The sequence below is a fragment of the Carcharhinus amblyrhynchos genome, chromosome 5 (genome assembly GCF_965287045.1).
Source record: "Carcharhinus amblyrhynchos chromosome 5, sCarAmb.v2.hapA, whole genome shotgun sequence".
Taxonomy (NCBI): domain Eukaryota; kingdom Metazoa; phylum Chordata; class Chondrichthyes; order Carcharhiniformes; family Carcharhinidae; genus Carcharhinus; species Carcharhinus amblyrhynchos.
Genome location: NC_137328.1, coordinates 128072794 through 128094906, shown reverse-complemented (window position 1 = coordinate 128094906; position 22113 = coordinate 128072794). Strand labels below are relative to the sequence as shown.

Genomic DNA, 22113 nt, shown 5'->3' with positions numbered 1-22113 from the left:
TAAGATCTCCCCTCAGTCTTCTGAATTCCAATGAGTATAGCCCCAGTCTACTCAGTGTCTCCTCATAAGCCAACCCTCTCAACTCCGGAATCAACCTAGTGAATCTCCCCTGCACCCCATCCAGTGCCAGTATATCCTTTGTCAAGTAAGGAGACCAAAACTGTGCACAGTACTCCAGGTGTGGCCTCACCAGCACCTTTTACAGCTGCAGCATAACCTCGCTGTTTTTAAACTCTATCCCTCTAGCAATGAAGGACAAAGTTCCATTTGCCGCCTTAATTACCTGCTGTACCTGCAAACCAACATGGAAGAATTGCAATGGAGGTACATTTACATGGGATACAGGGTAATACAGGTAAAGTGGATTCAAAATTGGCTCAGTTGTAGGAGCTGCAGGGATCTTTGCTTGGGCCACTATCTATTAATGAGATTTAAATGTATTATCTCCAACATGAGGCAGCATTTTGGCTTCAACTACATTTGGTGATAGTGAATTCCACACATTTACTACTCTCTGGGTGAAGAAATTTCTCCTCACCTCAGTTCTAAAACGGTTCCCCATTATCCTCAGTCTATGATCCCTCATTCTGGACTCCCCCGTCATCAGGAACATTCTTTCTGAATCTACCCTGTCTAACTCTGTTAGAATGTTATAAGTTTCTATGAGATCATATGGAAACACACAGACAAGCATACACACAAACACATATACGCGTGCGCACACACACACACATACGTCACATATATACACAACCACAGACACACATACAAAGTACAAAGAAAATTACAGTACAGAAACAGGCCCTTCAGCCCTCCAAGCCTGCACCCACCATGCTGCCTGACTGAACTAAAACCCCCTGCCCTTCCGGGGACCATATTCCTCTATTCCCATCTCATTCATGTACTTGTTAAGATGCCCCTTAAAACTCACTACCGTATCCGCTTTCGCTACATCCTCCGGCAACAAGTTCCAGGTATCCACCACTCTCTGTGTAAAATATCTGCCTCATACATCGCTTTTAAAACTTGCCCCTCACACCTTAAACCTGTGCCCCCCTAGCAATTGACTCTTCCACCCTGGGAAAAAGCTTCTGACTATCCACTCTGTCCATGCCTCTCATAATCTTGTAGACTTCTAGCAGGTCTCCCCTCAACCTCCGTCGCTCCAGTGAGAACAAACCAAGTTTCTCCAACCTCTGTCATTGCTAATGCTCTCCATACCAGGCAACATCCTGGTAAATCTTTTCTGTACCCTCTCCAAAGCCTTCACATCCTTTTGTAGTGTGGCAATCAGAATTGAACACTATTCCAAGCGTAGCCTCATTAAGGTTCTATAAAGCGTCAACGTGACTTGCCAAGTTTTAAACTCAGTACCCCAGCTGATGAAGGCAAGCATGCTGTATGCCTTCTTGGCAATTCCACTTATTTCCAGGTGGGAATAAATCCTGTCTTGAAGAATCCTGTCCAATAATTTCCCTGCCACTGATGTAAGGCTCACCAGCCTGTAACTTCCTGGATTATTCTTGCTACCCTTCTTAAACAAAGAAACAACATTGGTTCTTCTCCACTTCTCTGGGACCTCCCCTGTAGCCAGTGAAGGTGCAAAGATTTCTCTCAAGGCCCCAGCAATTTCCTCCATTGCCTCTCTCAGTATTCTGGGGTATATCCCATCAGGCCCTGGAGACTTGTTTATCTTGATGTTTCTCAAGAACCCCAAAACTCCTTTTTGATCTCAACATGACTCAAACTATCTACACATCCTTTCCCAGACTCATCATCCACCATGTCCTTCTCTTTGGTGAATACTGATGCAAAGTGATCATTTAATACCTCACCCATTTCCTCTGGTTCCACACATAGATTCCCTCCCTTGTCCTTGATTGGGCCAACCCTCTCTCAGGCTCCCCTCTTTGTCTTTATATATTGTAAAAAGCCTTGGGATTTTCCTTAGTCCTGCTGGCCAATGCTTTCTCATGACCCCTTTTAGCCCTCCTTACTCCTTGCTTAAGTTTCTTTCTACTTTCCTTGTATCCCACACTTGCTTCATGTGTTCCCAGCCTCCTAGCTTTGACAAATGCTTTTTTTTGACCAGGCTCACAATATCTCTCGTTATCCAAGGTTCCCAAAACTTGCCATACTTATCCTTCATCCTTCCAGGAATGTGCCAGTCCTGAATCCCTATCAACTTAGACTTGAAAGCTTCCCACATGTCAGGTTTTGATTACTTACATACACACTCACACATCACATATACACACAAACACAAAATCATAGAGTCACAAACTCCTTCCAGTGCAGAAGCCTTATCCATATAACCCCACGTATTTATCCTGCTAGTTCCTCGGATACTAAGGGGCGATTTAGCATGGCCAATCCACCTAACTCACACATCTTTGGACTGTGGGAGGAAACCAGAGAACCCGGAGGCAACCCACACAGTCACTGGGAGAACGTACAAACTGCACACAGACAGTCATAAGAACATAAGAACATAAGAAATAGGAGCAGGAGTAGGCCATCTAGCCCTTCGAGCCTGCCCCGCCATTCAATAAGATCATGGCTGATCTGTTGTGGCTCAGTTCCACTTTCCCGCCCTCTCCCCATAACCCTTAATTCCCTCTCTTATCAAGAACCCATCAACCCGCGTCTTAAAAATATTTAGCGAGGCAGCCTCCACCACTTCAACAGGCAGAGAATTCCAGAGATTCACCACCCTTTGAGTGAAGAAGTTCCTCCTCAACTCCGTTCTAAACCGCCTCCCCTTTATCTTGAGGCTGTGCCCCCTAGTCCTACTGTCTTTTTTGAGCGGGAAGAGTCTCTCCACCTCTATCCTATCCATCCCAGTCATCATCTTATACGTCTCAATGAGATCTCCCCTCATTCTTCTAAACTCTAACGAGTACAAGCCTAGTTTATTCAGCCTCTCCTCATAGCTCAATCCCCTCAACTCCGGTATCAGCCTAGTAAACCTCCTCTGCACTCCCTCCAGGGCCAAAATATCCTTGCGCAGGTGCAGCGCCCAAAACTGCACACAGCACTCCAGCTGCGGCCTCACCAATGCCCTATACAGCTGCAACAAGACCTCCCTACTTTTATATTCAATCCCCCTCGCTATGAAGGCCAGCATCCCATTCGCCTTCCTGACCACCTGCTGCACCTGCAAGCTGGGTTTTTGCGACTCATGCACAAGGACCCCGAGGTCCCTCTGCACCGTCGCCTGCTGCAGTTTTTCGCCACGTAAGTAATAGTCCTTCCTACCATTCTTCCTACCAAAGTGGACCACCTCACACTTGCCAACATTAAATTCCATTTGCCATTTCCTGGCCCATTCGCCCAGCCTATCTAGATCCTTTTGCAGACTCTCCACACCCTCCGCACAATTTGCCTTTCCCCCAATCTTGGTGTCATCAGCAAATTTCGACACCCTGCACTCGGTTCCCTCCTCCAGATCATCTATATAGTCACCCAAGGCTATACAGTCACCCAAGGCTGGAATCTAACTTGGGTCCCTGGCACTGTGAGGCAGCAGTGCTAACCACTGTGCCTCGTGTGCAATCGCACACACTCACAATCACATAAGGCTGTAAGCTACAGAGCTATGGGTGAGTGCAGCAAGGTGGGAAGGCAGAGTACAGGAAGAGGATATTTCCACTGCTGGGAGAAATTCAAACTCGAGGACCTCAGAGTGAAGGGACGGTCCTTTAAAACAGAGATGAAGAGGAATCTCTTCAGCCAGAGAGCACTGAATCTGTGGAACTCATTGCCACAGAGGGCTGTGGAGGCCACGTCATCGAGTCTTTAGTACAGAGATAGATTCTTGATCAATAAGGGGGTCAAGGGTTACGGGAAGAAGACAGGAAAATGTGGATGAGATTCAAAGAGCAGTACAGCTCAGGAACAGGCCCTTCAGCCCTCCAAGCCTGCACTGATCATGATGCCTGCCTAAGCTATAACTGAATGCACTTAGAATGCGTATCCTTCTATTCTTGTCTTATTCATGTATTTGTCTAGGTGGCCGTTAAATGCCACTAGCGTACCTGCTGCCACCACCTCCCCAGGCAGCGTGCTCCAGAAATTCATCACCCTCTGTGTAAAAAACTTGCCTTGCACATCTCCTCTAAACTCTTCCCCACGTACCTTAAATCTATGTCCCCTAGTACTTGACCTTTCTACCCTAGGAAAGAGCATCTGACTACCCACTCTGTCCATGCCACTTATAATCTCGTAAACCTCTATAGGTTACCCCTCAACCTCCATCATTCCAGTGAGAACAAACTGAGTTTACCCAACCTCTCCTCATGGCTAATAGCCTCCAGATGTGGGTATGCCGGCGTTGGACTGGCGTAAACACAGTAAAAAGTCTGACAACACCAGGTTTTAGTCCAACCTATTTATTTGATAATATTCTCACTAGCTTTCGAGGGGAAAGCCTCTTCGTCAGGTGAATGGAGAGTTCTGGCCTCAGACAGAGCATATAAAGCACAGACCTGTGCTTTATATGCTCTGTCTGAGGCCAGAACTCTCCATTCACCTGACGAAGAGGCTTTCCCCTCGAAAGCTAGTGAGAATATTATCAAATAAATAGGTTGGACTAAAACCTGGTGTTGTCAGACTTTTTACTGTAATAGCCTCCAGACCAGACAACATCTTGGTAAACCTCTTCTGTACTGTCTCCAAGCATCACATCCTTCTGGTGGTGTGGTGACCAGAATTGAACACAGTATTCCAAATGAGGCCTAACTAAGGTTCTGTACAGCTGCAGCATGACCCGCCAGTTTTTATACTCAATGCCCCAACCAATGAAGGCAAGTATGCCGTATGCTTTCTTGACTACCTTATCCACCTGCATTGCCACTTTCAGTGATCGGTGGACAGGTACGTCCAAATCCCTCTACCTGTCAATACTCCTAAGAGTTCTACCATTTAGGAGTAGAAAGAATAGAAAAAATGCCAGGCAGAATGTTGGAATGCTCTTCTTGGTGGATGTGGGAAGTCAATGACACCTGTGGGAGGTGCATCCAGCTGCAGCTCCTAACAAACCACATTAGGGAACTGGAGCAGGAGCTGGATGACCTCTGGATCATTTGGGAAAATGAGAAGTTTATAAATAGTAGCATAGTAGCTTCAGGGAGGTAGTTACGCCAAAGGCACAGAGCACAGGTAATTGGGTTACCGTCAGGCGAGAGAAGGGGAAAGGGCAGGCAAAGCAGGGTTCCCCTGTGGCCATTCCCCCCCATAATAGGTATACTGCTTTGGATACTGTTGTGGAGGATGCTTTACCTGGGACAAGCCACGGCAGCCAGATCTCTGGCACTGAGCCTGGTTCTACAGCACAGAAGGGAGGGGGAAGAAGAGGAGAGCAGTAGTGATAAGGGACGCAATAGTCAGAGGTACAGACAGGAGGTTCTGTGATCATGACAGAGACTCTTGGATGGTTTGTTGCTTCCTGGGTGCCAGGGTCAGGCATGTCTCTGATTGCTGGCACAGCATTCTGAAGTGGGAGGGTAATCAGCCAGATGCCGTGGTACACATCGGTACCAATGACATAGGAAGCAAGAGTGTGGAGTTCCTGAAAAGTGAGTATAGAGAGCTTGGTAGGAAATTAAAAAGCAAGACCCCGAGGGTATTAATCTCAGGATTGTTACCTGTGCCACATGCCAGTGAGGGTAAGAGTGGGATGCTCAGGCAGATGAACATGTGGCTGAGAAACTGGTGTAGGGGGCAGGGTTTCAGATTTCTAGATCATTGGGACCTCTTCTGGGGCAGGTGGGACCTATACAAGAGAGACAGGTTACACCTGGACTACAAGGGGACCAATATACTTGCAGGGAAGTTTGCTAGTGTTATTGGGGAGGGTTTAAACTAGATTTGCAGGGGGATGGGAACCAGAGTGCCAGAGCAGAGCACCACTAGTAACTGAGCTCCAGGTTGAATATTTCCCATCAACCATCACCCTCTGTCTTCTATCAGCGAGCCAATTCCTGATCCAAACAGCTAAATCACCCTTAATCCCATGCATCTGCATTTTCTGCAGTAGCCTACCATGGGGAACCTTATCAAACGCTTTGCTAAAATCCATATACACCACGTCAACTGCCTTACCCTTATCCACCTCTTTGGTCACCTTCTCAAAGAGCTCAATAAGGTTTGTGAGGCACGATCTACCCTTCACAAAACCGTGTTGATTATCCCTAATCAATTTATTTCTCTCTAGATGATTATAAATCCTATCTCTTATAATCCTTTCCAAAACTTTGACCACCACAGAAGTAAGGCTCACCGGTCTATAATTCCCAGGATGGTCTCTACTCCCCTTCTTGAACAAGGGGACAACATTTGGCTAGTGGGTCATTGTTTTTGTAACTGGTCGGCGCAACATCGTGGGCCGAAGGGCCTGTTCTGCGCTGTAATGTTCTATGTTCTATGTTCTATTTGCTATCCTCCAGTCTTCCGGCACTATACCTGTAGCCAATGACGACATAAAGATCAAAGCCAAAGGCTCTGCAATCTCCTCCCTAGCCTCCTAGAGAATCCTAGGATAAATCCCATCCGGCCCAGGGGACTTATCTATTTTCATACTCTCAAGAAATGCTAACACCTCCTCCTCATGTACCTCAATCCCGTCTAGTCTAAAAGCCTGTATCTCAGTATTCTCCTCGACTACATTGGCTTTTTCCTGTGTGAATACTGACGAAAAATATTCATTTAGTGCCTCTCCTATATCTTCAGGCTCCACGCACAACTTCCCACTACTGTCCCTGACTGGCCCTAATCTTGCCCTAATCAATCTTTTATTCCTGACATACCTATAGAAAGCTTTAGGATTTTCCTTGATCCTACCTACCAAAGTCTTCTCATGTCCTCTTCTAGCTCTTCTTAACTCTCTCTTTAGCTCCTTCCTGGCTAATTTGTAACTATCCAGTGCCCTAACTGAGCCTTCACGTCTCATCTTTACATAAGCCTCCTTCTTCCTCTTCACCAGAGATTCAACTTCTTTAGTTACACCACGGTTCCCTCGCTCGACGACTTCCTCCCTGCCTGACAGGTACATATTTCTCAAGGACTCGCAGTAGCTGTTCCTTGAATAAGCTCCACATTTCAGTTGTTCCCAGCCCCTGCAGTTTTCTTCTTCAAACTGTGTGTCCTAAATCTCGCCTAATAGCTTCATAATTACCTTTCCCCCAGCTGTAACTTCTGCCCTTCGGTATATACCTGTCCCTTTCCATCTCTAAGGTAAACGTAACCGAATTGTGGTCACTATCACCAAAGTGCTCACCTACCTCCAAGTCTAACACCTGGTCTGGTTCATTACCCAGTACCAAATCCAATGTAACCTCACCTCTTGTTGGCCTATCTACATACTGTGTCAGGAAACCTTCCTGCACACATTGGACAAAAACTGACCCCTCTAATATACTTGAACTATAGCTTTTCCAATTGATAGTGAAGTTAAAGTCCCCCATAACAACTACCCTGTTACTTTTGCACCTATCCAGGATCATCTTTGCAATCCTTTCCTGTACATCTCTGGAACTTTTTGGAGGCCTATAAAAAACTCCCAGCAGGGTGACCTCTCCTTTCCTGTTTCTAATCTCAGCCCATACTACCTCAATAGACAGGTCCACATCAAACATCCTTTCTGCCACCATAATACTGTCCTTGACTAACAATGCCACACCTCCCCGTCTTCCCCTCTTCTACCACCTTCTCTGCTCTGACTGAAACATCTGAACCCCGGAACCTGCAGCAACCATTCCTGTCCCTGTTCTATCCATGTCTCTAATGGCCACAACATCGAAGTCCCAGGTACCAATCCAGGCTGCAAGTTTATCCACCATATTGCGTATGCTCCTAGCATTAAAGTATACACACTTCAAACCACCCTCCCACCTGCCAATACACTGCTGTGACCTAGAAACCTTATCCATGACCTCCCTATTCTCATCCTCCTGTACATTGGAGCTACAATTCAGGTTCCCATTCCCCTTCTGAATCAGTTTAAACCCTCCCGAATAGCATTGGCAAATTTTCCCCCCAAGATATTGGTACCCCTCTGGTTCAGGTGCGGACCATCCCTTTTGTAGAGGTCCCACCTACCCAAGACGAGATAGAGGCAGAGGGATGAAGGTTGGGGTGGGGGGGTGCGGGGGGTAGGTGACATTGCTAGTCAGGGAAAATGTTGCAGCAGTACTCAGGCAGAACAGATTAGAGGGCTTGTCTAAGGAGGCCATATGGGTGGAGCTGAGAAACAGGAAAGGTATGACCACATTAATGGGGTTGTATTATAGGCCATCCAATAGTCAGCAAGGAGCAAATCTGCAGAGAGATAGCAGCCAACTGCCGGAAATATAAAGTTGTGATAGTAGGGGATTTTAATTTTTACAGATTGGGACTCCCATACTGTTAAAGGTCTAGACAATGTGGAGTTGGTAAAATATGTTCAGGAAAATTTTCTAAATCAATATATAGAGGTACCAGCTAGAGAGGATGCAATATTAGATCTCCTATTAGGAAATAAGTTAGGACACATGACGGAAATGTGTGTCGGGGAACACTTTGGTTCCAGTGATCATAACGCCATTAGTTTCAACTTGATCATGGATAAAGATAGATCTGGTCCTCGGGTTGAGGTTCTGAACTGGATAAAGGCCAAATTTAAAGAAAGAGAAAGGATCTAAAAAGTGTGGATTGGGACAGGCTGTTCTCTTGCAAGGATGTGATTGGTAAGTGGGAGGCCTTCAAAGGAGAAATTTTGAGAGTGCAGAGTTTGTATGTTCCTGTCAGGATTAAAGGCAAAGTGAATAAGAATAAGGAAGCTTGGTTCTTGAGGGATATTGCAACTCTGATAAAGAAGAAGAGAAAGATGTATGACATGTATAGGCAACAGGGAACAAATAAGATGCTTGAGGAGTATAAAAAGTGCAAGGAACTACTTAAAAAAGAAATCAGGAGGGCTAAAAGAAGACATGAGGTTGCTTTGACAGTGAAGGTGAAGGATAATCCTAAGAGCTTCTACAGGTATATTAAGAGCAAAAGGATAGTAAGAGATAAAATTGGTTCTCTTGAACATCAGAGTGGTCGGCTTTGTGTGGAACCAAAAGAAATGGGGGAGATATTAAATGTGTTTTTTGCATCCGTATTTACGAAGGAAACTGGCATGGAGTCTACGGAAATGAGGTAAACAAGCAGGGAGGTCATGGAATATATACAGATTAAAGGGGAGGCAAATCAGAGTAGATAAATCCCCAGGACCGGACAGGGTATCCCCTCAGACCTTGGAGGAGACTAGTGTTGAAATTACAGGTGCCCTGGCAGATATATTTAAAATGTCGGTATCCATGGGTGAGGTGCCAGATGATTGGAGAGTAGCTAACAAACAAACAAAGAACAAAGAACAACACAGCACGGGAAACAGGCCCTTCGGCCCAACGAGCCCGCGCCGCCGTCCCACTGTCTGTGACCTATTCATGATTTTAGTCTACGCCTAACGTGCGAGGATCAGGGAGGTCCAATTTAGGGACAATTTAGTACCCAATCAATCAGCCTAAAAGCACACCTTTGGGGGATGTGGGAGGAAACCGGAGCACCCGGAGGAAACCCACGCAACCACGGGGAGAACGTGCAAACTCCCACAGACACAGGCCCAAATCCATGTGTCCGCACAGCAACAGAGATAGTCTCTAAGCTGTCATGTTGCCCTCGAGATGGTCCAGTTTAAGCACACTAACGACATGAAGCAATAGGCAACTCCCGAAGCAACGTCCAAGAGCAGCCCACTACAACCTGCCGCATGCATGCCCCTTGCTGGACTTAAATGCCTGTGGAGACAAAAAAATTCATTATTAAACAGGCAAAGACTAACATCCCTGAGGCAAAACATATTCCCAAGCCTACAATGTTTAGTAAGGCCTACTATATCCCCCTATATGTAGCCCGCTCATGTGGCTGTCTAAGTGACTCTTAAACACCCCTAGCGTGCCTGCTTCCACCACCTTACTCGGCAGTGCATTCCACACCCCCACTACCCTTTGTGTGAAAAACTGCCCTCTAATATTTGTCTTATACCTAGCCCCCCTAGCTCATGTTGTTTTGTTTAAAAAGGGTTCAAAAAGTAATCCGGGAAATTATAGGCCGGAAGGTTTGACGTCAGTAGTAGGTAAATTATTGGAAGGAGCACTAAGAGATAAGATCTACAAATATTTGGATGGACAGGGAGGGTCAACATGGCTTTGTGCATGGTAGGTCATGTTTAACTAATTTATTAGAGTTTTTTGAGGAGGTTACCAGGAAAGTGGATGAAGGGAAGGCAGTGGATGTTGTCTACATGGACTTCAGTGAGGCCTTTGACAAGGTCCCTCATGGGAGGTTAGTTAGGAAGGTTCAGTTGCTAGGTATACATGGAGAGATAGTAAATTGTTCCTGTGGAGCAGCACAGAGAGGCAGCGATTTGGGCATGTGTGGAGGTCAAGATTAAGATAAATTTTTAAATTTTTAACTTTTTCTTTCTAGTTAAAGTTGCGAGCAGCGGTGGTTATTTCTGTACTTTTTTTTAAATTAGCTAGAAACCGGAAGTCGTCATTAGGAGGCTTACCGGTAGTTGTAGGTTTTTTTCTGTCTCTCTGACCCTATAAATTGGTACAGAGAGGATACCCGATCCTCTACACAGGTAGAGTATCCCACCCTCCCCCCTCCTCTAACCTAATAATAAGTGTGTGGGAAATTTTTTTTTCCCTCCTGGAAATTGTATCAGAGATGACGGTTCGGGCAGTAAGCTGCACCTCCTGCGGTATGTACGAGGTGAGGGACACCAGTAGTGTTCCTGCTGATTTTACCTGCAGGAAGTGTGCACACTTGCAGCTTCTGGAGGATCGTGTTAAGGAGCTGGAGCTGGAATTGGAGGAACTTCGGATAATTTGGGAGGTTGAGGCGGACATTGACAGGAGTTACAAAGAGATAGTCACTCCTAAAAATGAGTCTTGGGTAACTGCTAAGAAGAGGAGTAAGAAGCAATCGGGGAGACAATCCCCCAGGGCTGTTCCCCTCCAAAATAAGTTTTCTGTCCTGGAGGCTACAGTTGAGGAAAGATCAACTGGAGATAGCCAAAGGGAGCAGGTCTCTGGAGGTGAGCCTGCTGTGAAGGCTCAGGTGGGTAGGGGAAGTAAAAGATTGGGCCTGGTGATTGGGGACTCCATAGTTAGGGGGACAGATAGGAGAGTCAACAGTAATGGAAGGGACTCAGGGCTGGTGTGTTGCCTCCCAGGGGCTGGGGTCCGGGATGTTTCAGAGCGGGTGTTCAAGACTCTTAAGGGAGAGGGAAGTCAGCCCCAAGTCATAGTTCATGTGGGGACACATGACATAGGGAGGATAAGGAAGGGGATATTAAACAGAAATTTACGGAGTTGGGGTGGAAACTTAAGGCCAAATCAGAGTGGTTATCTCCGGACTCTTGCCTGTGCCACGGGATAGTTTAGAGAGGAATAGGGAGAGGGAAAGTTTGAACTCGTGGCTGAGGGGATGGTGCAGGAGGGAGGGGTTCAGGTTCTTGAACAATTGGGGCTCATTCTGGGGAAGGTGGGACCTCTACAAGAGTGATGGTCTACACCTGAATCAGAGGGGAACCAATATCTTGGGGGTAAAATTTGCAAAGGCTATGCTGCGGGGTTTAAACTGATTCAGAGGGGGGGTGGGATCCTGAGTAGCAGGGATGAAAGTGAGGGGGTCATAGATGAGGACTGCAAAGCACGGCATCGTGGGGGGTGGAGTAGAGCATGGTTTGAAATGCATATACTTTAATGCGAGGAGTATTCGCAATAAGGTGGATGAACTTGCAGCGTGGATCAGTACCTGGAACTTTGATGTTGTGGCCATTTCAGAGACATGGATAGAGCAGGGACAGGAACGGTTGTTGCAGGTTCCGGGGTTCAAATGCTTCAGTCGGAGTAGAGAAGGAGGTAGAAGAGGGGGAGGAGTGGCATTATTAGTCAAGGACTGTATCACAGTGACAGAAAAGAAGTTTGATGAGGACTTGTCTGTTGAGGTAGTATGGACTGAGAATAGAAATAGGAGAGGAGAGGTCACCCTGTTGGGAGTTTTTTATAGACCTCCTAAAAGTTCTAGAGAGGTAGAGGAAAGGATTGCAGAGATGATCCTGGACAGGAGTGAAAGTAATAGGGTAATTGTTATGGGAGACTTTAACTTTACTAATATTGATTGGAATAGCTGTAGCTGTAGCTCGTTAGAGGGGTCAGTTTTTACACAAAGCGTGCAGGAAGGTTTTTTGACTCAGTATGTTGATAGGCCAACTAGAGGTGAGGCTATATTGGATTTGGTGCTGGGAAATGAGCCAGACCAGGTGTTAGACTTGGAAGTTGGTGAACATTTTGGTGATAGTGACCACAATTCGGTTACGTTCACCTTAGTGATGGAAAGGGATAGGCATGAACCTCGGGGCTGTAGTTATAGCTGGGGGAAGGGTAATTATGAGGCTATTAGGAGAGAATTAGGGAGCATAGGTTGGACTAGGAAACTACAGGGGCTGGGAACATCTGAAATGTGGAGTTTATTCAAGGAGCAGCTACTGCGAGTCCTTGATATGTTTGTCCCTATCAGGCAAGGAGGAAATGGTCGAGCAAGGGAACCGTGGTGCACTAAAAAAGTTGATTCGCTGGTTAAAAGGAAAAAGGAGGCTTATGTCATGATGAGGCTTGAGGGCTCAAGTAGTGCACTGGAAAGCTTTAGATTAGCCAGGAGGGAGCTAAAGAGTGAGTTAAGAAGAGCTAAAAGAGGACACGAGAAGACTTTGGCTGATAGGATTAAGGAGAATCCTAAAGCTTTCTTTAGATATGTTAAGAATAGAAGGTTGGTTAGGGCAAGATTAGGGCCAGTCAGAGACAACAGTGGGAATTTATGTGTGGAACCGGAAGAGATTGGAGAGGCACTGAACAAATATTTCTCTTCGGTATTCACGCAGGGAGACGTAAATGTAGTTGTGGAGAACACTGGGTTACAGGGTTGTAAACTGGATAGTATTGCAGTAGATAAGGAGGATGTGCTAGATATTCTTGAGGGTTTGAAAATAGATAAGTTCCCTGGGCTGGAAGGGATTTACCCTAGGATTCTCTGGGAGGCAAGAGAGGCGATTGCAGAGCCTCTGGCTCTGATCTTCAGGTCGTCGTTGGTCACAGGTATAGTGCCAGAAGACTGGAGGATAGCAAATGTTGTCCCATTGTTTAAGAAGGGGAATAGAGACTTCCCCGGGAATTATAGACCGGTGAGTCTTACTTCTGTTGTGGGCAAAGTATTAGAAAAAATTATTAGGGATAGGATTTATAGTTATTTAGAGAGTAATGAATTGATTGGAGATAGTCAGCACGGTTTTGTGAAGGGTAGGTCGTGCCTTACAAACCTTATTGAGTTTTTTGAAAAAGTGACCAAAGAGGTGGATGGGGGTAAGGCAGTTGACGTGGTATATATGGACTTTAGTAAGGCATTTGATAAAGTTCACCGTGGAAGGCTTCTGCAGAAAATGCAGATGTATGGGATTGAGGGTGATTTAGTTAATTGGATCAGGAATTGGCTAGCAGATAGGAGACAGAGGGTGGTGGTTGATGGAAAGTATTCGTCATGGAGTTCGGTTACAAGTGGTGTGCCTCAGGGATCTGTTTTGGGGCCACTGCTGTTCGTAATCTTTATTAATGATCTGGATGAGGGTATAGTTGGGTGGATTAGTAAGTTTGCTGATGACACCAAAGTCGGAGGTGTGGTAGATTGTGAGGAAGGGTGTCGAAGTTTGCAGGGTGACTTGGACAGGTTGCAGAGCTGGGCCGCGAGGTGGCGGATGGAGTTTAATGCGGAGAAGTGTGAGGTAATCCATTTCGGTAGGAATAACAGATGTGTTGAGTATAGGGCTAACGGGAGGACTTTGAATAGAGTGGAGGAGCAGAGGGATCTAGGTGTATGTGTACATAGATCCCTGAAAGTTGGGAATCAAGTAGATAAGGTTGTTAAGAAGGCATACGGTGTCTTGGCGTTTATTGGTAGGGGGATTGAATTTAGGAGTCGCAGCGTCATGTTGCAACTGTACACAACTCTGGTGCGGCCGCACTTGGAGTACTGTGTGCAGTTCTGGTCCCCACATTACAGGAAGGATGTGGAGGCTTTGGAGAGGGTGCAGAGGAGGTTTACCAGGATGTTGCCTGGTATGCAGGGGAGGTCCTATGAGGAGAGACTGAGGGATTTGGGGTTGTTTTCACTGGAAAGAAGGCGGCTAAGAGGGGATCTTATAGAAACATATAAGATGATCAGAGGTTTAGATAGGGTGGATGGTGATAGCCTGTTTCCTCGGATGGAGAAAGCTAGCACGAGGGGGCATGGCTTTAAATTAAGGGGGGGTAGTTATAGGACAGATGTCAGGGGCAGGTTCTTTACCCAGAGGGTGGTGAGGGACTGGAATGCCCTGCCTGCTGCAGTTGTAAATGCGCCTAGTTTGGGGGCGTTTAAGAGATTGGTGGATAGGTTTATGGATGAAAAGGGATTGGTTTAGATTAGTGGGTCAATGTTTTTTTTTTAAAAATAAGACTGGTCGGCGCAACATTGTGGGCCGAAGGGCCTGTTCCGCGCTGTAATGTTCTATGTTCTATGTTCTATGTTCTAAATTGGATTAGACGTTGGATTGATGGAAGAAGCCAGAGAGTGGTAGTGGAGGAGTGCTTCTCTGAGTGGAGGCCTGTGACTAGTGGTGTGCCACAGGGATCATTGCTGGGTCTATTGTTGTTTGTCATCTATATCAATGATCTGGATGATAATGCGATAAATTGGATCAGCAAATTTGCTGATGATACAAAGACTGGAGGTGTAGTGGACAGTGAGGAAGGTTTTCAAAGCTTGCAGAGTGACTTGGACCAGCTAGAAAAATGGGCTGAAAAACGGCAGATGGAATTTAATGCAGACAAATGTGAGGTATTGCACTTTCAAAGAATAAACCAAGGTTGAAATACAAGGTAAATGGTAGGACACTGAAGAGTGCAGTAGAACAGAGGGATCTGGGATTACAGATACTTAATTCCCGAAAAGTGGCATCACAGGTAGATAGGGTCGTGAAGAGTGATTTTGGAACATTGGCCTTTTTAAATCAAAGTAATGAGTTTAAGAGTTGGAATGTTATGGTGAGGTTGTATAAGACATTGGTGAGGCTGAATTTAGAGTATTGTGTGCAGTTTTGGTCACCTAATTATAGGAAAGATACTAATAAGGTTGAAAGAGTGCAGAGAAAGTTTACAAGGATATTGCTGGAACTTGAGAAATGAGTTACAGAGAGATTGAATAGGTTAGGACTTTATTCCCTGGAGTGTAGAAGAATGTGGGGAGATTTGATAGAATTGAGTAAGATTTTGATGGGTATAGATAGAGTGAATGCAAGCAGGCTTTTTCCACTGAGGCTAGGGGAGAAAAAAACCAGAGGGCATGGGTTAAGCGTGAACGGGGAAAGGTTTAAAGGGAATATTAGGAGGGGCTTCTTCACTCAGAGAGTGGTGGGAGTGTGGAATGAGCTGCCAGCTGAAGTGGTGAAAGTGGGCTCACTTTTAATATTTAAGAAAAACTTGGACAGGTACATAGAACAGAACATTACAGTGCAGTACAGGCCCTTCGGCCCTCAATGTTGCACTGACCAGTGGAACCAATCTAATGACCCTCTAACCTAAACTATTCCAATGTTATCCATGTGCCTATCCACTGACCATTTGAATGCCCTTAAAGCTGGCGAGTCCACAACTGCTGCAGGAAGGGCATTCCACGTCCTTACTACCCTCTGGTAGTAAGAACCTACCTCTGACATCCGTCCTATAATTACCACCCCTCAATTTAAAGCTATGTCCCCTCGTGTTAGCCATCACCATCCGAGGAAAAAGGGTCTCACTATCCACCCGATCTAACCCTCTGATCATCTTGTTTGCCTCAATTAGGTCACCTCGTAACCTTCTTCTCTCTAATGAAAATAATCTCAAGTCCCTCAGCCTTTCCTCATAAGACCTTCCCTCCATACCAGGCAACATCCTGGTAAACCTCCTCTGCACCCTTTCCAATGCCTCTACATCTTTCCTATAATGCAGCAACAGGAACTGTACACAATACTCCAAGTGCGGCCGCACCAGAGTTTTGTACAATTGTAACATGACTTCACGGCTCCGAAATTCAATCCCTCTACCAATAATTTTCCTACCACTGTCGTAAGGTTCAGCAGCCTATAATTTCCTGGATTATTCCTGCTGCCCTTCTTAAACAATGGAACAACACTGGCAATTCCCCAGTCCTCTGGAACTTCACCTGCAGCCAAAGAGGATACAAAGATTTTTGTCAAAGCCCAGAAATTTCTGCCCTTGCCTCTCTCAGTTTTCTGGGGTAGATCCCATTTGGCCCTGAGGATTTATCTACTTCAAGATGCCTAAAACCATCTCCTTTTTGATATTGACATGTCCCAGACTTTCTACACACCCTACCTAATTCCTCATCCATCAAGTCCCTCTCTTTACTGAGGCAAAGTATTCATTTAGCATCTCATCCATTTCCTCAGGCTCCATGCATTGATTCCCCCTCAGTATTCTTCTCTGGCTATCCTCTTGCTCTTTACATACGCATAAAATGCCTTCGGAATTTCCTTAATGCTGTTTACCAAGGACTTTTCATGACCCCTTTTAACCCTCCTAACGGCTTCCTTAAGTTCCATGATTGAATGGCGGAGCAGACTCAATGGGCTGAATGGCCTAATGCTGCTCCTATATCATATGGTCTTATTAGAAAGAGCACCTGGGTGCTGTGCGGTGGCATGAACAAGATGAGTCAAATGGCCCATTTCCGTGCTGCAACTTTGATATGATCCTATATGCACACACAAAAACATACGCACATACACAAACAAGCACATACATAAACACACTACACACACACATAATCACACAAACAACTACATACACACACACACATAATCACACAAACAACTACATACACACAATCTCATACACACACTACTACACACCCGCACACTACTACACACACAAAATCTCATACACACACACACACACACAAACACACACAAAATCTCACACACACAAAATCTCATACACACACACACACACACAAACACACACAAAACTACCCACAGTCACACACACACACATACACACAATCTCACACACGCACACTACTACACACACACAATCACGCACATGGCATTTTGGTTTATGGTTAGAATGTTTGGAAGCGTGTCAGACCTGACTAAATCCATGAATGCATCAGCTGAATGCACTTCTTCGATCTTCCCCTCACGGTGCATCATTTCCTTTCCTCCTCCGCCAGGGTGGATGATCAGCACCATAATGATCCCGATGATCACTGCCAGGACAGTGGTGGTTGTGTAGTAAATAACTGCTCGTAGACCCATTTTACCAGAGGCCTTGCTGTCCAGTGCTGCCATACCTATCACATTCAAACATTCAGATCACAATTGTGTACATGAGCAAGAAGAAGGAAAACACTGTCATAAATTTGCAAAACCAACAATATGCATTTAAATAACATCAACTTCGAAAAATCTCAGAGTGTTTCACAAAGACAAAATAAGGAGATCTCAAAATTTCTACATATAACCAAATTTGAAGGACATAAGAACTAGGAACTAGGAGCAGGAGTAGGCCACCTGGCCCCTGGAGCCTGCTCCGCCATTCAATAAGATCATGGCTGATCTTTTTGTGGATTCAGCTCACCATAACCCTTAATTCCTTTACTGTTCAAAAATCTATCTATCCTTGCCTTAAAAACGTTCAATGAGGGAGCCTCAACTGCTTCACTGGGCAGGGAATTCCACAGATTCACAACCCTTTGTGTGAAGAAGTTCCTCCTCAACTCAGTCGTAAATCTGCTCCCCCTTATTTTGAGGCTATGCTCCCTAGTTCTAGTTTCACCCGCCAGTGGAAAACTTCCCTGTTTCTATCTTATCTATTCCCTTCAAAATCTTATACGTTTGCATAAGATCTCCCCTCATTCTTCTGAATTCCAATGAGTATAGCCCCAGTCTACTCAGTCTCTCTTCATAAGCCAACCCTCTCAACTCCGGAATCAACCTAGTGAATCTCCTCTGCACCCCCTCCAGTGCCAGTATATCCTTTCTCAAGTAAGGAGACCAAAACTGTACACAGTACTCCAGGTGTGGTCTCACCAGCACCTTATACAGCTGTAACATAACCTCACTGCTTTTAAACTCCATCCCTCTGGCAATGAAGGACAAAATTCCATTTGCCTTCTTAATTACATGCTGTACCTGCAAACCAACTCCTTGAGATTCCTGCACAAGAACGCCCAGGTCCCTCTGCACAGCAACATGCTGTAATTTTTTACCATTTAAATAATAGTCTATTTTGCAGCTATTTCTACCAAAATGAATGACCTCACATTTACTAACATTGTACTCCATCTGCTCAACCCTCGTCCACTCACTTAGATTATCTATATCCCTTTACAGACTTTCAGTATCCTCTGCACACTTTGCTCTTCCACCCATCTTAGTGTCATCTGTGAATTTTGACACACTACACTTGGTCCCCAATTCCAAATCATAAACAAATTGTTAACAATTGTGGTCCCAACGCTGATCCCTGGGGCACACCACTAGTCACTGATCGCCAACCAGAAAACACCATTTAGCCCGACTCCTGGCTTTCTGTTAGTTAACCAATCATTACCCGTAACACAGTGCACCTTTATCTTATGTAGCAGTCTTCTGTGCAGCACCTTTTCAAATGAAACATAGAATCATAGAAACACTACAGCACAAACAGGCCCTTTACTAAGTCCCATGTACTTATCCAAAAGTCTCTTAAAAGACCCTATCGAATCCACCTCCACCACTACTGCCGGCAGCCGATTCCACTCACCCACCACCCTCTGAGTGAAAAACTTACCCCTTCCATCTCCTCTGTACCTGCTCCCCATCACCTTAAACCTGTGTCCTCTTGTGGCAACCATTTCAGCCCTGGGAAAAAGCCTCTGAGCATCCACTTGATCAATACCTCTCAACATCTTATATACCTCTATCAGGTCACCTCTCATCCTTCGTCTCTCGAAGGAGAAAAGACCGAGCTCTCTCAACCTCTCCTGATAAGGCATGCCACCCAATCCAGGCAACATCCTTGTAAATCTCCTCTGCACCCTTTCAATAGCTTCCGCATCCTTCCTGTAATGAGGCGACCAGAACTGAGCACAGTACTCCAAGTGGGGTCTGACCAGGGTCTTATAAAGCTGCAACATTATCTCCCGACTCCTAAATTCAATTCCTCAATTGATTGAAGGCCAGTACACCATACGCCTTCTTAACCACATCCTCTACCTGCGAAGCTGCTTTGAGCGTCCAATGAACCCGGACCCCAAGATCCTTCTGATCTTCCACACTGCCAAGAGTTTTACCCTTTATATTATCTATAGATATGCCAAGAGTTTTACCCTTTATATTATCTATAGATATGTTAAGAACAAAAGGTTGGTTAGGGCAAGATTAGGGCCAGTTAGAGACAGCAGTGGGAATTTATGTGTGGAACCGGAGGAGATTGGTGAGGCATTGAACCAATATTTCTCTTCGGTGTTCACGCAGGAGGACATAAATGTAGCTGTGGAGAACACTGGGTTACAGGGTTGTAAACTGGACAGTATTGCAGTTGATAAGGAGGATGTGCTAGATATTCTTGAGGGTTTAAAAATAGATAAGTCCCCTGGGCTGGACGGGATTTACCCTAGGATTCTCTGGGAGGCAAGGGAGGAGATTGCAGAGCCTCTGGCTCTGATCTTCAGGTCGTCGTTGGTCACCGGTATAGTGCCAGAAGATTGGAGGTTAGCGAATGTTGTCCCATTGTTTAAGAAGGGGAACAGGGACTTCCCCGGGAATTATAGACATAGAACATAGAACATAGAACATAGAACATTACAGCGCAGAACAGGCCCTTCGGCCCACGATGTTGCGCCGACCAGTTACAAAAACAATGACCCACTAGCCTATACCAATCCCTTTTCGTCCATAAACCTATCCAGAGATCTCTTAAACGCCCCCAAACTAGACGCATTTACAACTGCAGCAGGCAGGGCATTCCAATCCTTCACCACCCGCTGGGTAAAGAACCTACCCCTGACATCCGTCCTGTAGCTACCCCCCCTTAATTTAAAGCCATGCCCCCTCGTGCTAGCTTTCTCCATCCGAGGAAAAAGGCTATCACTATCCACCCTATCTAAACCTCTAATCATCTTATATGTTTCAATAAGATCCCCTCTTAGCCGCCTTCTTTCCAACGAAAACAACCCTAAATCCCTCAGTCTCTCCTCATAGGACCTCCCCACCATACCAGGCACCATCCTAGTAAACCTCCTCTGCACCCTCTCCAACGCCTCCACATCCTTCTTGTAATGCGGGGACCAGAACTGCACACAGTACTCCAAGTGCGGCCGCACTAGAGTAGTGTACAGTTGCAACATTACACTGCGACTCCTAAATTCAATCCCCCTACCAATAAACGCCAAGACACCGTACGCCTTCTTAACAACCTTATCTACTTGATTCCCAACTTTCAGGGATCTATGTACACACACACCTAGATCCCTCTGTTCATCCACACTATTCAAAGTCCTCCCGTTAGCCCTATACTCGACACATCTGTTGCTCCTACCAAAGTGAATTACCTCACACTTCTCCGCATTAAATTCCATCCGCCACCTCTCGGCCCAGCTCTGCAACCTATCTAAGTCTCCCTGCAGACTATGACACCCTTCCTCACAATCTACCACACCTCCAATTTTGGTGTCATCAGCAAATTTACTAATCCACCCAACTATACCCTCATCCAGATCATTAATAAAAATTACAAACAACAGTGGCCCCAAAACAGATCCCTGAGGCACACCACTCGTAACTGTACTCCATGATGAATATTTACCATCCACCACCACCCTCTGTCTCCTATCTGATAGCCAATTCCTGATCCAACTTCCTAGATTACCCACAATCCCATACATCTGCATTTTCTGCAGAAGCCTACCATGGTGAACCTTATCGAACGCCTTACTAGACCGGTGAGTCTTACTTCTGTTGTGGGCAAGGTTTTAGAAAAAATTATTAGGGATAGAATTTATAGTTATTTGGAGAGTAATGAAATGATTAGAGATAGTCAGCATGGTTTTGTGGAGGGTAGGTCGTGCCTTACTAACCTTATTGAGTTTTTTGAGAAAGTGACCAAAGAGGTGGATGGCAGTTGACGTGGTATATATGGACTTTAGTAAGGCGTTTGATAAGGTTCACCATGGAAGCCTTCTGCAGAAATTGCAGATGTATGGGATTGAGGGTGATTTAGGAAATTGGATTAGGAATTGGCTGGCGGATAGGAGACAGAGGGTGGTGGTTGATGGTAAGTATTCGACATGGAGTTCAGTTACGAGTGGTGTGCCTCAAGGATCTGTTTTGGGGCCACTGCTGTTTGTAATTTTTATAAATGATCTGGATGAGGGTATAGCTGGGTGGATTAGTAAATTTGCTGATGACACCAAAGTCGGAGGTGTGGTAGATAGTGAGGAAGGGTGTCTTAGTCTACACGGAGATTTGGACAAGTTGCAGAGCTGGGCCGAGAGGTGGAGGATGGAGTTTAATGCGGAAAAGTGTGAGATAATTCACTTTGGCAGGAATAACAGATGTGTAGAGTATAGGGCTAACGGTAGGACTCTGAATAGTGTGGATGAACAGAGGGACCTACGTGTATGTGTACATAGATCCCTGAAAGTTGGGAATCAAGTAGATAAGGTTGTTAGGAAGGCATACGGTGTCTTGGCGTTTATTGGTAGGGGGATTGAATTTAGGAGCCGCAGCGTCATGTTGCAACTGTACAAAACTCTGGTGCGGCCGCACTTGGAGTACTGTGTGCAGTTCTGGTCTCCACATTATAGGAAGGATGTGGAGGCTTTGGAGAGGGTGCAGAGGAGGTTTACCAGGATGTTGCCTGGTATGGAGGGGAGGTCCTATGAGGAGAGACTGAGGGATTTGAGGTTGTTTTCGTTAGAAAGAAGGCGGCTGCGAGGGGACCTTATTGA

At 45.6% G+C, this 22113-nt stretch overlaps 1 protein-coding gene across 4 annotated transcripts in view; it reads right to left on the bottom strand.

Moving 5' to 3' along the window:
• LOC145343526 (excitatory amino acid transporter 1-like) overlaps positions 1 to 22113 on the bottom strand; it is a 139936-nt gene that overhangs the window by 93192 nt on the left and 24631 nt on the right. For all 4 annotated transcript variants that reach the window (XM_080189777.1, XM_080189778.1, XM_080189780.1 and 1 more), the window contains one exon: positions 17268 to 17472. In XM_080189777.1, coding sequence (XP_080045903.1) covers positions 17268 to 17472 — 205 coding nt within the window. The remainder of the gene's footprint in view (positions 1 to 17267; positions 17473 to 22113) is intronic.